Below are 17,152 nucleotides of genomic sequence, written 5' to 3' on the forward strand. Positions count from 1 at the left end.
CTAGTTTTGTTATAGTAAACTAAGTAAGAGATGGTGATGACTTTGACTGTGGTAATGGTGCTGGTTGGAAATGTCCAAACTGGAGAGCTATTTAGGTGATGGATACAATAGGACTGTAAATGCATGTAGGGGATTAAAAAGGATTGGTTTGCCCACTTTATTTATTTTAGAGGCAAAGTTACAGAGAGAGGAAGAGAGAGAGAGAGAAGTCCTCCATCTGCTGGTTCACTGCTCCAGTGACCACAATGACCAGAGCTGGGCCAGTCTGGAGCCAGAAGCCAGGAGCTTCTTTTGGGTCTCTCACATGAGTGCAGGGCCCCAGGCACTTGGACCATCTTCCACTGCTTTCCCAGGCACATTAGCAGGGAGCTAGATTGGAAGTGGAGCTTGGCCGGCGCTGCAACTCAATAGGCTAATCCTCCGCCTGTGGCGCCAGCACACTGGGTTCTGGTCCCGGTCGGGGCGCCGGATTCTGTCCCGGTTGCCCCTCTTCCAGGCCAGCTCTCTGCTATGGCCCGGCAGTGCAGTGGAGGATGGCCCAAGTGCTTGGGCCCTTCACCCGCATGGGAGACCAGGAGAGGCACGTGGCTCCTGGTTTCGGATCAGCGCAGTGCGCCAGCCGTGGCAGCCATTGGAGGGTGAACCAATGGTAAAGGAAGACCTTTCTCTCTGTCTTTCTCTCTCTCACTGTCCACTCTGCCTGTCCAAAAAAAAAAAAAAAAAAAGGAGGTGGAGTAGCTGGGGCTTTAACTGGCACCTCTATGAGATGCTGGCACCACAGACTGAGGTTTAACCTACTATGCCATAACACTGGCCCTAAGGGGGTAATATGGTTTTAATCTGTGCTTTATGAAGTTCAGTTTAGTTACTTAGTGAATAGATTAGAGATATACAAGAGTAGTTTGGGAAATTGCTTAATGTATGCCTTGGAGCCTGATTGACTATCTCCCTTGTATACTAGGTATCAGTTTTCACATTTGTAGTTTTTTTGTTGTTTTTTTTTTTTTTTTTTTTTGTTTTTTTTTTTTTTTTTGACAGATAGAGTTAGACAGTGAGAGAGAGAGACAGAGACAAAGGTCTTCCTTCCGTTGGCTCACCCACCAAATGGCCGCCATGGCCGGCACTGTGCCAGTCCGAAACCAGGAGCCAGGTTCTTCTTCCTGGTCTCCCATGCAGGTGCAGGGCCCAAGCACTTGGGCCATCCTCCACTGCCTTCCCGGGCCACAGCAGAGAGCTGGACTGGAAGAGGAGCAACCAGGACTAGAACCCAGTGCCCATATGGGATGCCGGCAACGCAGGTAGAGGATTAACCAAGTGAGCCATGGCACCGGCCCCCGTATTTTCACATTTGTAAAATGGAATAAAATAGCACTACCTTAGAGTTTCTTAAGTAAAAGAACTTAGAATAGTATCTAGCACATAGTAAGTAGATACTACCCCTTATTTTTTTTAAAGATATATGCTTTTTTTAATGATGTATTTATTTATTTGACAGTCAGAGTTAACACAGAGAGAGAGGAGAGGCAGAGAGAGAGAAGTCTTCCGTCCGATGGTTCACTCCCCAATTGGCCGTAACGGCCAGAGCTGCGCCGATCCGAAGCCAGGAGCCAGGAACTTCTACTGGGTCTCCCACGTGGGTGCAGGGGCCCAAAAACTTGGGCCATCTTCTACTGCTTTCCCAGGCCATAGCATAGAGCTGGATTGGAAGTGGAGCAGCCGGGTCTCGAACCAGCACCCAGATGGGATGCCAGTGCTTCGGGCCAGGGTGTTAACCCACTGTGCCACAGTGCCGGCCCTACCTCTTTTTTTTTTTTTTTTTTTTTAAGATTTTTTTTATTTGAAAGGTAGAGTTAGAGAGAAGGGGAGACACACACACACACACACAGATCTTCCATCCACTGGTTCACTCCCCAAATGGCTGCAACGGCTGGAGCTGAACCAAGCCAAAGCCAGGAGCTCCTTCTGGGTCTCTTACATGCATTCAGTTGCTCAAGGACTTGAACCATCCTCTGCTGCTTTCCCAGGTACATTAGCAGAGAGCTGGATCGGAAATGGAGCAGCTGGGACTCAAACCTGCACCCATATGGGATGCCAATACCGTAGACAGCAGCTTAACCTAACCTGCTGTGCCAAAGCACTGGCCCCCTTATGTTTGTTTTTAGAAATTTATTTATTTGTTTATATTTATTTACTTGAAAGAGATACATTTTCCATCTACTGGTTCATTCCCCAAATGCCTATGACATCCAGGACTGGAATAGGCCAAAGTCAGAAGCCAGGAACTCCATCCTGGTCTCCTCTGTGGGCAACAGGTATCAAGCACTTAAGCCATCATCTGCTGCCTCCCAGGATGCATTAGCAGGAAACTGGATCACAAGTAGAGGAGCTGGGACTTGAATCTGCACTCCAATATGGGATGTGGATGTCCCAAGCCGCAAGCATAATCTGCTGTGCCTCAACACTCCTCTATTTTGTTATTACCATATATTTGTGTACTTACTGCTTCATGGCACTGGGCTGGATGCCATTATTAAGCTGAATGTAACAAGTGACAAAAACAAGTTCAAAGTAATATGTAAACAGACTGAACTTTAGGTTATAACAGTGCTTCTAGCTACCAGAATATAAAACAAGTTTCTTAGTTGTTGACATGTTATAATTCTGAAGACGTTTTATTTTGATTTCTTTAACATTTTTGCACCAGCGCTCCATTATATAGTGAATGAATCTCTAGGGAGCATATTTTGACCATATCCTTTTGTTATAAATTTTCCTGCTTTATGACTTTGTCATTAAAACATTAACTTACAGGGCTGGTGCTGTGGTGTGGAGGGTAAAGCCACTGCCCGCAATGCCGGCATCCCACATGAGTGCCTATTCATGCCCCAGCTCTCCACTTCCCATCCAGCTTTCTGCTGATAGCCTGGGGAAAGCAGCAGATGATAACTCAAGTGCTTGGACCCCTGCTACTTTCAGGGGAGACCCGGAAGAAGTTCCTGGCTCTTGGCTTTGGCCTGGCCCAGTGCTGGCCATTGTGATCATCTGGGGAGTGAACCAACGGATGAAAGATCTCTCTCTGTAACTCTGACTTTCAAATAAATAAATACATCTTTAAAAAAAAATCTTAAAAAGAAATTTTCAGGGCAGGAGTTGGCCTTGCTGTTGGGATGCCCACATCCTCTGAGTGCCTGCGTTTGGGTGCTGACTCCTGGTTTCAGATTCCTGCTAGTGTGCCCCCCTGAGAGAAGGTAGCAGGTGATGGCTCAAGTGGTTGGGTCCCTGCTACCCATGTGGGAGACCTGGATGGAGTTCCTCACTCCCAGCTCAGCACCAGAACAGCTTTGGCTGGCCATTGTGGGCATTTGGGGAGTGAACAGACGTGGGAATGTACACTCTTCTCCCCTACCCTCTCTATCTCTGTCAAACATATAAATAAATTTTTTTTTTTTTTTTTTTTTTAGTGGACAGTGAGAGAAAGAGACAGAGAGAAAGGTCTTCCTTCCGTTGGTTCACCCCCAAATGGCTGGCGCACCGTGCTGATCCGAAGCCAGGAGCCAGGTGCTTCTCCTGGTCTCCCATGCAGGTGCAGGGCCCAAGGACTTGGGCCATCCTCCACTGCCTTCCCGGGCCACAGCAGAGAGCTGGCCTGGAAGAGGGGCAACCGGGACAGAATCTGGCGCCCCGACTGGGACTAGAACCCGGGGTGCCAGCACCGCAGGCGGAGGATTAGCCTATTGAGCTGCGGCGCCGGCCCATATAAATAATTTTTAAAAATTAACTTTGTGAACATGTACTGGTATTAAATATTTCTTTCTTTCTTTTTTTTTTTTTTTTGACAGGCAGAGTGGATAGTGAGAGAGAGAGAGACAGAGAGAAAGGTCTTCCTTTTTGCCGTTGGTTTACCCTCCAATGGCCGCTGCAGCTGGCGCATCGTGCTGATCCGAAGCCTGGAGCCAGGTGCTTCTCCTGGTCTCCCATGTGGGTGCAGGGCCCAAGGACTTGGGCCATCCTCCACTGCCTTCCCGGGCCATAGCAGAGAGCTGGCCTGGAAGAGGGGCAACCGGGATAGAATCTGGCGCCCCAACAGGGAATAGAACCTGATGTGCCGGCGCCGCAAGGCGGAGGATTAGCCTGTTAAGCCACGGCGCCGGCCGATATTTCTTTAATTTTTTAGTAAATATGTCAGTTTTTTTTAAAGATTATTTATTTATTTGAAAGAGTTACCAAAAGAGGGGGAGAGACAGAGAGATCTTCCATTTGCTGGTTCATTTTCCAGATTGTTGTAATGGCCAGTGCTGGGCCTGGCCAAAACTAGGATCCAGGAAACTTCTTCTAGATCTCCCATGTGGTTGGCTTGGACTTGGACACTTGGGCCATCTTCTCCTGCTTTTCCCAAGCCATTAGCAGGGAGCTGGATTGGAAGTGGAGCAGCTAGGACATGAACCAGCACCCAAATGTGATGCTGGCCTTGTAGTTGGCAGCTTTACCTGCTACGCCACAACACTGGTCCCAATGTGTCAGTTTTTAAAAGTTGTTTTGAATACCAGTTTCTGAGAGCTTTTTCTTTTTGTTTAAACAAAGAAGACACAGTGGTGATTGAAATGTAAATGGGTAATGAATCTTTGGAGGAACTTGGCTCCAATGAGATTTGAGTGACTAATATTTAAAAAATGAATAGTTTACATCTTTTTTGTTAAAGAATTAAGATTTAGGCTTGTTTTTGCACAAGTGAATATTAATAGCAGTTAACATTAGGGATTGAGATTGGGAGATGGAAGCATGTTTTATAATTGAATTTCATATAATAAGTAGCAGAGAACTAAGAAAGAAAGCAAAGTCAAAACAATTACAGAAAGAAATGTGTGTTAAACAACTTACAAACAGTGCTTGATTCTTGTGGTGGATTCAGGCACCATTAGTTTGATCTAGTATGATCCCTGAAAACTGTACTAATACAGAATTTAAAATGAGTTTTGTCTCTCCTTGTTCCATATCTAATCTTCATTTACCTGCTTTATTTTTACAGGGATGTGCATGCAGTCTGTCTCTGGGATGATAAAGGCCCAGCAAAAATCCATCAGGCTTTAAAAGAAGACATTCTTGAGTTTATTAAACAAGCACAGGCAGTAAGTTCTTTATCTTTATTTTAGATTTGTTCTGAAACTACTCTGACAATATCATATTTTATGATTTTGACAGTGGGGCTTCCTAAAGTAACTTTAAATATCACATTGACATTTTTTTCAAAAGATTTATTTACTTGAAAGGCAGAGTTATGGAGAGACAAAGAGGTCTTCATCTACTGGTTTCATTCCCCAAATGACCACAATGGCTGGAGCTAGGCTGGTCCAAAGCCAGGAATCAGGAGCTTCCTCTGCATCTCCATGTGGGTCCATGGGCCTGATGGCTTGGGCTATCCTCCACTGCTTTCCCAGGCACATTAGCAGGGAGCTGGATCAGAAGTGGAGCAGCTGGGACTAGAACTGGTGCCATATGGGATACCGGCACCATGGGCAGCAGCTTTACCCCCTACACCACAGTGCCGTCCCCTTAAATACATTTTTTTAATGAAATGATTGTCATTTCATTTATTTTTTCACCCTACAGCATTATTTTTACTAAGAGAGTACATTACAGGGACCAGCGCTGTGCTGTAACAGGTAAAGCCACCACCTGCAGTGCAGGCATCGCATATGGGTACCGGTTCAGGTCCTGACTGCTCCTCTTCCAATCCAGCTCTCTGCTATGGCCTGGGAAAGCAGTAGAAGGTGGCCCAAGTCCTTGGGCCCCTGCACCCACGTGGGAGACCCAGTAGAATATCCTGGCTCCTGGCTTTGGATCAGCACAGTTCTGGCCAGTGCAGCCAATTGGGCAGTGAACTAGGAGATGGAAGACCTCTCTCTCTGCCTCTCCTCTCTCTGTGCAACTCTGACTTTCAAATAAATAAATAAATCTTAAAAAACAAACAAAAAGAGAGAGTACCTTACAGTGGCCAGCATTATGACATAGAGCGGCCACTGCCTGCAACATCAGGATTCTCATGTGGGCACTGGTTCGAGACCCAGCTGCTCCACTTCCTATTCAGCTCCCTGCTGACGTGCCTGGAAAAGCAGCAGAAGATGGCCCAAGTCCTTGGGCTCCTGCACCTACATGGGAGACCATTTGGGGAGTGAACCAGTGAATGTAAGGTCTCTCTTTCTCTCTCTTTTCATTTCTCTTTGTAGCTCTGACTTTCAAATAAATAAATCTTTTTAAGAGAGAGAGAGCATGCATTACTGTCCTCAGAAAATGCTGTAAAGAATTTACTCTTTAAAATGTTTTTTAGAAGTCTTCACCACCATGATTTTTTGACCATATATCAGTCCACATGAATCTGGTTTTTTCCTCTCATGACCTCTTCTCAAGTTGTAATTTTCTTCAATTCCAGATACTCCTCTGATTGTAAAATTCTTGTGTTATCCTTTGTGTTGCTGTTGCTGAATAATTCAGTATTCTTATGTTAATGTTATATATAAATGTTTAATATTGCTGAAGTAAATATTAGTTTTCATTAATTTTAGTGGGATTTAGTTTTTTTAAAGATTTATTTATTTGAAAGAGTTAGAGAGATGGGAAGACAGAGAGAAGGAGCTAGAGATCTTCCATCTGTTTAATTCCCAAAATGACTACAGTGGGGGGATGGGCCATGCTGAACATAGGAGTCTGGAAGTCTCTGTAGGTCGTGAGTGGCAGGGACCCAAGCACTCGGGCCGTTTTCTGCTGCATTCCCAGGCACCTTAGAGAGTTGGATCAGAAGCACAGCAGTCATGACTTGAAGCAGTGCTCATGTGGGATGCTGGTGTTGCAGGCAGGGGCTCAACCCACTGCACCACATGTCAAGCCTCCTTCCCCCTGCCATGGAATTTAGTTTTGAAAGACAAAGTTAACAGAGACAGAATGAAAGACACAGAGATCTTCCATCCACTGGTTCACTCCTCAAAAGGCCACACTAGGCCACAATCGAAGCTAGAAGCTTCTTCCAAGTGTCCTATGTGGGTGGCAGGGGCCCAGGCACTTGGGCCATCATCTGCTGTTTTCCCAGGTGCATTAGCACGGAGCTAAATCAGAAGTAGAGAAACTGGAACTAGAACCTGTGCCCATACAGGATTCTAGTAGTACAGGTATTGGCTTAACCCTTTTTGTCACAGCACCAGCGCCTCTTGTTAATTACTAATAGCTGCTTAGCAATTGCACTTCAAATTGACTTTCTTCTGTATGTGGCTTAACTGCAGATATTGAAATTAAGTGTGGGGCCAGTGCTGTGGCATAGTGGGTAAAGCCACCGCCTGCAGTGCAGGCATCCCATATGGGTGCCAGTTTGAGTCCCGGCTGCTCCACTTCCAATCCAGCTCTCTGCTATGGCCTGGGAAAGCAGAAGATGGCCCAATTCCTTAGGCCCCTGCACCCACATGGGAAACCTGGAAGAAGCTCCTGGCTCCTGACTCCTGGCTTAGGATCAGCGCAGCTCCGGCTGTTGGGGCCAATTGGAGTGAACTAGCAATGGAAGCCCTCTCTCTCTCTCTCTCTCTCTCTCTCTCTCTCTGCCTCTCCTCTCTCTGTATAACTGACTTTCAAATAAATAAATCTTAAAAAAAAAAAAAATTAAGTGTATAATGAGTTTATATTTGCTGGTTACCTCTGGTATCATATAGTAAAAAAATATTTTGTTGACAACATCTTTCTACATTCTTTAAATGGTGTCATAGAGAATTATTTATTTATTTAAAGGTTTATTTATTTGAAAGTCAGAGTTGCAGAGACAGAGGGAGAGACAGAGAGAGAGAGATCTTCTATCTACTGGTTCATTCCCCAGATGTCCAGAACTGCCAGTGCTGGACCAGCCTACAGCCAGGAGCTTCATCTCGGTCTCCCACATAGCTGACAGAGACCCAAGCACTTGGACCATCTACTGTTGCTTTTTCCAGGCCAATGGCAGGGAGCTGGATCAGAAATGGAGCAACCCAGACTCTAACCAGCAGCCATATGGCATGCTGGAGTCATAGATGGCAGTCCCATTCCCTATATCACAAGGCTGGCCCTAGGCAATATCTTTTATTAAAATAAATCCTATCTTCAAGCGTTATTTAGAAATTTCAATGTTTCAGTATCACAGTTTAATCAATACAGTTTCACTACAACTGGTTTAGAAATATGATTTGCATTAGAAAATTAGCGTATCTTTTTAGACTTTTGGTTAAGGTAGGTTTGTCTCAAACCTGCCTTAGATGGTGTCATTCTTCAGTTTCTGGAAATAGGCTCCTAAGAATCATCTGAGGTACCGTTTGACAGATATTAAAAACTAACTTCACATTATCAGTTGTAGTTTGTTAGAGTTTTACTGTAATATGACCCAGTAAAATCTGGAATGTGTATCTCAGGAAGAACCTGAGGATGGGATTTAGTATCATGCTAGTTTAGAGCAGTTAAATTGTAGAAATAGCAATGACAGACAAGGTGTATACTTTTTTAAACTCTTATGAAAGTCATTTTACTAGACAACATTTGATTGTACTTACCTTGATTAGAAGGACCAGATCTCCCAAATGGTAAAGACAGTAAACATTAAATGTTTATTTTGAGGGCAGACATTGTGACACAGTGGGTTAAGCCACCACTTAGAATGCTCACATCTCATATCCCAGTTCCTGGAATTGAATTCTGCCTCCATTTCCAATCCAGCTTCTTACTAGTATGCCCCCTTAGAGGCAGCACATAATAGCTGAAGTACTTGGGTCCCTGTCACCTGTGTGGGAGAGCTAGATGCCTTTGGCTTGGCACAGCCCCAGCTCTTGTGGTCACTTGGGGAGTGAACTAGCAGATGGAATTTCTCGTTCACTCACTTTCTCTGTTCTTAATAAATAAAATATAAAATTTAAAATTATTTATTATAGTATTATTAAAAGTGATAAGTAAAAATAAACATAATGCTTGGGGAGTTATTAGATTTTATTTTGTTTAGATTTATTGTAGCTAATTTATAATTCTATAGGTTTGTAATTTGAGCTGGACTCAGTTGATTTTGCCTAAGGTATTTTGTGTTGTTTTTTGAAAGATTTATTTTACTTATTTGAAAGGCAGAGTGACAGAGAGAGGGGGACACAAAGGTCTTCTGTATGCTGCTTCACTCCCCAAATGACCTTAACAGCCAGAGACTGTGCCAGGCCAAAGCAGGAGCCAGGTGCTATATCCATATCTCTTATGTGGGTAGCAAGGGTCCAAATACTTGGGCCATCCTCCACTGTTTTCCTAGGTACCTCAGCAGGGAACTGGATTGGAATTGGAGTAGCCTATACTCAAAACCATTGCTCATATGGGATGCCTGCATTGCAAGCAATGGTTTAGCCCCTTGCACCCCAACCACCAGCCCTTTCCTAAGATTATATTAATACAGAGGCAGTTAGCTGTTGGCTCTACAGGGACTGGGTGATCCAAGAAAGCCTTTATCATGTATCTGATGTTTGATACTGGTTTTCTCCATGTGATATATCCTTCTCAAGGGAACCTGCCTTCGAAATAAAAGTTGAATCTACAGGATATCTTCAGATCTAGACTTGAAGTCTCACAACATTACATGTGCATTCTGTTTCTCAAAGCAAGTCAGAGGGCCAGCCCAAACTTTAGCAATGGGGAAATACTCTACCACCTTTTTAAAAAATTGAGATTTATTTTACAGACAATAGAATTTACTCCTTCAAAGTGTATGATTTAGTATGTTTTAATGTACTCATAGAAATTTGCAACCATCACCAGCTCATTTCAGAATATTTCAAACACCCTATAAAGAAACCTTGTACCTATTAACAGTAACTCCTCATAGCTCCCTCCTCCCAATCCCTAGCAATCACTAACCCACTTTCTGTCTTAGTCTATTTATATAACTTCCTATAAATAGAATCATAATATATGTCCTTTAGTGACTAGTTTCTTTCACTTGGAATGTTTTTAAGATTCATCTGTATTTTAACATCTATTTTTATGGCTGTACCACATACTGTTTGTTCATTCATCAGTTGGTGGATATTTGGGTTGTTTTTATTTTTTGTATATTTTAAATAATGTTGCTGTGAGCATTCATGGTGAACATATAATTTTCTCTTGGGTATCATACGGTTCATAAAATAAATAAAATATTAAAAATTATGTCATGAATATCTTTTATATTTATTCATCAGAGTATTTGCATTTATTTCAAATTGGTATGATTCTTTTTTTCAGCGAGTTCTGAGCCATCAAGATGATACAGCTTTGTTAAAAGCATATATTGTTGAATGGCGAAAATTCTTTACACAATGTGACATTTTGCCGAAACCTTTTTGTCAACTAGAGATTACTTTAATGGGTAAACAAGGCAGCAATAAAAAATCCAATGTGGAAGACAGTATTGTTCGAAAGGTAAGTCAGTTTTTCCCATTGTTTTCCTAGTGTTCTTAAAAAGAGGGTAATTTGAAGGCATTTAAAAGTAATTTTTTATTTATTTTTTATTTTTTATTTATTTATTTTTTTGACAGGCAGAGTGGATAGTGAGAGAGAGAGACAGAGAGAAAGGTCTTCCTTTTTGCCGTTGGTTCACCCTCCAATGGCCACTGTGGCCGGCGCATCTCGCTGATCCGAAGCCAGGAGCCAGGTGCTTATCCTGGTCTCCCTTGCGGGTGCAGGGCCCAACCACTTGGGCCATCCTCCACTGCCTTCCCGGCCATAGCAGAGAGCTGGCCTGGAAGAGGGGCAACCGGGTTAGAGTCCGGTGCCCCAACCAGGACTAGAACCTGGTGTGCCGGTGCCGCAAGGCGGAGGATTAGCCTGTTAAGCCACGGCGCCGGCCAAAGTAATTTTTTATTTTAAGTGGGTGTTTCTACTTCACATGTAAATTTTTTTCAGGTCCTATTGGGTTTAGCCAGTATTGGCTTTTTTTTACCCATCTTTAGCTTCCATTCTATTTCATCTTTTTTTATGGTCTTAAACTACAGATCTGTATCCTAAAAATATTACCTCTTTGGCTTTTCCCTTTCATTTCCTTTTTCCTAATTTAATCTTCAATATTTTATTTCTTTATTTTTCACTTTCACTTTTGTCTTTCTATAACTTACTTTTTTTCCTCTTTCAAAAATATTTAATTAGATTGCCTTTGTAATATCTTTGTGTTTAATTGTGGCTAAACTATTGTCATCTTTATAAGCTTCCTTTTATTTGATTTCTAGTCAGTATAAACTAGGTACATACTTTGCTTATTTTTATATTTTGCATAGTTTCTAATTAAAAGTTGTATTCCAAGTATCCAGTCATGATTTAATGGAATCAATCAGCCCTGAAAGTGAAAGGGTCATAGATTTCCTTTTCTGCTTGTCAGTGTTCTTCAAGCTCTGTGTCATCATTTACCATGTATCTTCCTACTTGTGAGAATCAATTGGGACCATAGATTTAAAAAGTAGAAAATGCCATTTGAATTTTAAACAGCTGTTTACTGTGATAATTTTTGTAACAAACTTACACATTAAAATAGTGTGACCTGTGTCTTGTTCCATCTCAGCCTTAAAATTTGCTCTAATTTTGATAGGGACATTGTAATTTAGATATAGTAGTAGATTAGATTCAGTGGTTGAAATAACTGCAATATGAGAAATGTGTAATAAGACAGTATTTCTAGATGCAGTTTTATTTGTCCTATTTAGTTCTATTGTTATTATTTTTATTTTACTGTTTACTATTCCTTATTAATTATGGGAAGCAGTCTCACTTAATGTTTAAGAGCATTGGTTCTGCCCCTCCCCCCTTCTTCCTTTCTTGCCATCCTTTTTTGTTCCTTTATTAAAGATTTATTTATTTTTGGAAGAGAGAAAGAGAGAGAGACAGAGACCAGGATCTTCCATCTGCTGGTTCACTCCCCAGATGGCTCCAATGGCCAGCACTGGGCCAGGCTGGAGCCAGGAGCCAGGAGCTTCTTCTGGGTCTCCCATACGTGTTGCAGGGGCCCAAACACCTGAGCTTCCTCTGCTTTTCCTAAGCCATTTAGCAGAGAGCTAGATTGGAAGTGGAGCAGCTGAGACTCAGACTGGTTCGCCCATGGGATGCCAGCATCACAGGCGATATAATTCCATTTTTGTAGTTTTGCTTTTTTTGTACTTTAGAGGGCTTATCTAAGAATAGACAGTTCTCAAGAAATAAATGGCCAACAAATATATGCAAAAATGCTCAGTGTCACTAGCCATAAGGGAAATGCAAATCAGAACAACAATGATATATCACCCCTGTCAAAATGGCTATTATCCAAAAGACAGAGAGTAATAAATGTTGGCTGGATGTAGAGAAAGGAGAACTGTTGGTGGGAATGTAAACTATTAGGTCTACTGTGGAAAACAGGATGGAGAGTTTAAAAAAAAACTAGAGATAGACCTGCCATATGATCTAGTAATCCCACTATTGGTATATACTGAAAAGGCATGAACTCATCATATCAAAGACATACCTGCTCCACCATGTTTATTACAGCACTGTTCATAATAGCCAAAGGTGTCCATGATCAGATGAGTGAATAAAGACAATATGAAATGTGTGTATGTATATATATGTACACACACATGTACATACACACAATGGAATATTATTCAGCTATAAAAAGAATGAACTTCTATCATTTGCAGCAAAATTATTGGAATTGGAGTACATCATGTTGAGTGAGTAATCCAGACAAAGAAGTATTGGATGTTCTTCCTTATATGTGGAAGCTAAAAGTAAAAAACAAACAAGCAAAAAAACAACCTTCAAACAAGGCAAACAAAAGAAATGCCCAAGTGTATCAGTTTTGCTGCAAACACTATAATGTTTTGTTAAATTTGCTTTATTTTTTTTTATTTTTTGACAGGCAGAGTGGATAGTGAGAGAGAGAGAGAGAGAAAGGTCTTCCTTTTTGCCATTGGTTCACCCTCCAATGGCTGCTGCGGCCGGCGCACCGCGCTGATCCGAAGGTAGGAGCCAGGTGCTTCTCCTGGTCTCCCTTGCGGGTGCAGGGCCCAAGCACTTGGGCCATCCTCCACTGCCTTCTCGGGCCATAGCAGAGAGCTGGCCTGGAAGAGGGGCAACCAGGATAGAATCCGGCGCCCCAACCGGGACTCAAACCCGATGTGCCGGTGCCGCAAGGCGGAGGATTAGCCTGTTAAGCCACGGTGCCAGCCTCCAAAAAATTTTTTAAGGAAAAGAGATAAAAATATTTTTGAAAAAAAATTTTGCCCAACATATTATCAGAATGTTTTTTAAAGAAGTTTTATTATTCTGAATTCTTTATTTTTGTCTAACATCCACTATAATAATTGGTTTTATTGTGTGAATTATGAATTAAAGTTTGCTTTTAAAACATTATTAAATTGTTTGAACAGCAGAAAAATAAGCAGCGTTGATTCTGGGGCCACAGTTGTATTCACATCCCAGTGTTGCCACATAAGAGTTCTATGAATGTAGGCAAGTTAGCTTTACTCTGTGTGCCTCCAGATCCACATATCTACAGGGATATAATAGTAGTACCTGTATCAAGGTTGCAAGGATTAAGAGAGTTGTGTGTGGAAAATACATAGAGTAGTCCCAGGTACATAGTTAATGTTACGAAACTATTTAATTATTACTAATATTACTAAAATATCTCCTAAATTGACTGTTACTTGGAGCACTAATATATATTTACCAATAATGGAATAAATGTATATTTCCATCATTTTAGTGGAATATATAATAGATCCACTTTTTTGTTTTTAAGGTCTGGTATTGAACAGATTTTTGACTGATTGTTTTTGTATGTTTTTATATGTCTCCAGACACATACCTGTGTGTATTTCAAACATATCAATATTTCTATAATTCAGTCTTGGAACTACAGGAGAAACAGCACTTCCCATGTGTTATTGTATCTGATTTTTGCAACAACCACTTGAAATTTGTGCTGTTGTTTACACATAGGAAAGCAAATAAGTAACAGAGCTGGGATTCAAACTCAATTTAGTCTGATTCGGAAGCACTTACTCATTACTGTTACACTAAGTACATTGTTTTTCCTGACATATTCAAATGAATTTTATTTTGGTTTATAATATTTGTACTAAAAAAGTTTCTGGGGTTGTGTTGTATGTTAATAATTGAAAGTGAAGACATATTTTGTTCTTGTTTTCCTAGCTCATGCTTGATACATGGAATGAGTCAATCTTTTCAAATATAAAAAACAGACTCCAAGATAGTGCAATGAAGCTGGTTCATGCTGAAAGATTAGGAGAAGCTTTTGATTCTCAACTTGTCATTGGAGTAAGAGAATCCTATGGTATGTCCTGAAAGTTTGTTACTAGTTTTCTTTTCATGGACACTCTATGACAATTATAGAATAGTTCTTTTAAAGTGATATTTATTAGTATATAAAGTCACATTTTCTACTTATGCTATTTTTGTTTTTTTTTTCTTTTTTTTTAAAGATTTATTTTATTTATTTGAAAGACAAGAGTAATAGAGGCAGAGACAGAGAGAGAGGTCTTCCATTCACTGGTTCACTCCCCAAATGGCCACAACGGCTGAAGCTGTGCCGATCCAAAACCAGGAGCCAGGAGCTTCTTTCGGGTCTGCCACACAGGTGCAGGGGCCCAAGGACTTGGGCCTTCTTTTACTGCTTTCCCAGGCCATAGCAAAGAGCTGGATCAGAAGTGGAACAGCTGAGACTAGAACTGGCGCCCATATGGGATGCTGGCACTTGCTTCAGGCCAAGGCATTAATCTGCTGCGCCACGGTGCTGGCCAGCCCCTGTTTTTTGTTTTTCTAAGAAATATAAAAATGGTACTAATTCTTCTTTAAAGAACCCTTGGAAAAATCCTTGACGTGATTAATATTGTTCTACATGTCATTAATTTCTTTACTGGAAAATCTTTTTAGTGATCTAAATTAGAGAAATATAAATATGAATCTGTCACTCATAAAATGTAACTGGGTTTATGTTTTTATTTTCAGAAATAAGTCAGCTTTCGTGTGTTCATTATTCTAACTTCTTAGCTTCTGACAATGATGCTCATATTTGTTCTTTCAGTCATGTATGTTTTTTCCTCTGACCTGGAGTACTCTTCTGTTCCCTTCTTCATTTTCAACTCATCCTCATTTGTTTCTTTCCTGGAGGCCTTTCCTTGTCTCAAAACTTGGTTAGATACTCTCACTGAGTGCTTCATAGTACCTGTGACTCCCTCAAATAGCTAAGAGAATCTTCAGAAAATTCATGGAAAATATGTATTATTAAAAACTTGCATGAATTTCTAAATTTTTTGCAAACACACTTAATTCAGTTTTCCACAGTCTTTCTGAAGTAGTCTTATGTCCTTTTTTTAAAAAAAAGATTTATTTATTTATTTGAAAAAGAGACATAAAGAGATCTTCCGTTTGCTAGTTCACTCCCCAGATGACTGCAGTGGCTAGCACTGGGTCAGACCACCGCCAAGATCCTGGAGCTTCTTCTGGGTCGCAATATAGGTGGCAGGGGCGCCTGCCACCATCTTCTGCTGTTTTTTCTAGGCCGTTAGCAGGGAGCTGAATTGGTAATAGAGCTTCCAGGACTGAAACTTGTGCTCATATGGGAAGCTGGCATCGCAGGTGGCAGCTTTGCCCACTACATCATAACGCTGCCCCTCTATAAGTGACTATTGAATTAATGAATCTTTAGAGTTATTTTTACTGGCTGTTCTCCGTTGCTTCTGTATTTCTTTAGTTATCAAGGCTTTTTTTAATTAGCAAAATCCCCAAAATGTATTTCTTTTTATTCCAGCTGATGTCAGTTTAGAACTCTTTAAACTCTACATCTAGACTTTGGAAACAGTCTTCTTATAGTGATCTTACTGCTGTCATTTCATTTGCTTACTTGTTAATAAGATTAATTTTTAAGTACCATCTTTACTGGTATTTTTCCTAGTTAGCTTTTTTGTGGTACACCATGCTAAATTCAGGCTACTTAGTTTCAGATTTGAGGCTCTCTGCTGTCATTCCTAATTTGTCATTCTACCTTATCCTCCATTAACCTCACAGTCCACTTAGACAATCTGGTTGTTACAGCTTGTGCTTTTCTGTTTCTGAATATTTATCTTTCTTATTAATCTCTACCTTTGCAGGTCCTAGTTTATTCTTTAAGATTCAGTTGAATCCCATCTCTTCTTCAGTGATTTTTTTTTTTTTAATCATCCAGTTAGAAGTCAGTCTCTTTCCTACTCAAAAATAAAGTAGTCCATATTACCTGTACTGTATACTCACTGCTTTGAAGTTCCCTTGAGCATTGTCTCTGCATTTAATGACTCAGTATTTGTTATTTCATTTATTGTACTCAAAATGCACATTTAGGTCATATTTAGAGTAACATTTTATTTTCTGTTTTTCAGTTAACCTTTGTTCTAATCCTGAGGATAAGCTTCAAATTTATAGGGACAATTTTGAGAAGGCATACCTGGATTCAACAGAGAGGTTTTATAGAACACAGGCACCCTCGTATTTACAACAAAATGGTGTGCAGAATTATATGAAATATGTAAGTCTAAACTTTGTGTGATAATTTGAGCTATTCTTTTGATCTTCTTTAAATGATTGCTGCTTTGCTTCTGGACAGGCAGATGCTAAATTAAAAGAAGAAGAAAAACGAGCACTGCGTTATTTAGAAACAAGACGAGAATGTAACTCTGTTGAAGCAGTAAGTAATTTTGTAATTGTACATTTTATGGGGTTATTTGAAGTACAGTAGCGCAGGAGTGGCAACTACATGTTTGATACACATAATATTATTCTTTGTCATGTCTCTGACATTTACTAATTGATTATATTACTCCTGCCCTGTGAGCTAAACCAGAGCTTCAAAAAGTGCCTTAGAACACATTGTTCTTCAGCATTGATGTGTAAGATACAAATTTATTAGCCATCCCTTCTATAGATTTTCTGTATTTAATATCCACTACTTAATTTTTAACATCTTCTTTTATTATGTTTTATGTATATCTAAAGTTAATCATTTTATTGATTTTCTTGTTGCAAGTAAAGTAGGATCCCTGAAAGATACAGTTGATTCTCATTAGTCACAGCAGTGATGTTCGGTCAAGTGGCTTTGAGCACTGAATTAGTGAATACT

The 17,152-nt window shown here is 40.7% G+C and overlaps 1 protein-coding gene across 2 annotated transcripts in view; it reads left to right on the forward strand.

The window, feature by feature from the left end:
- Positions 1-17,152, forward strand: part of CUL5 (cullin 5) — a 134,460-nt gene that overhangs the window by 48,229 nt on the left and 69,079 nt on the right. For both annotated transcript variants that reach the window (XM_062196962.1, XM_062196961.1), the window contains exons 3-7: positions 5,027-5,126; positions 10,255-10,431; positions 14,194-14,335; positions 16,416-16,561; positions 16,640-16,720. In XM_062196962.1, the coding sequence (XP_062052946.1) occupies positions 5,027-5,126; positions 10,255-10,431; positions 14,194-14,335; positions 16,416-16,561; positions 16,640-16,720 (646 nt within the window). The remainder of the gene's footprint in view (positions 1-5,026; positions 5,127-10,254; positions 10,432-14,193; positions 14,336-16,415; positions 16,562-16,639; positions 16,721-17,152) is intronic.

The sequence above is a fragment of the Lepus europaeus genome, chromosome 7 (genome assembly GCF_033115175.1).
Source record: "Lepus europaeus isolate LE1 chromosome 7, mLepTim1.pri, whole genome shotgun sequence".
Lineage (NCBI taxonomy): Eukaryota > Metazoa > Chordata > Mammalia > Lagomorpha > Leporidae > Lepus > Lepus europaeus.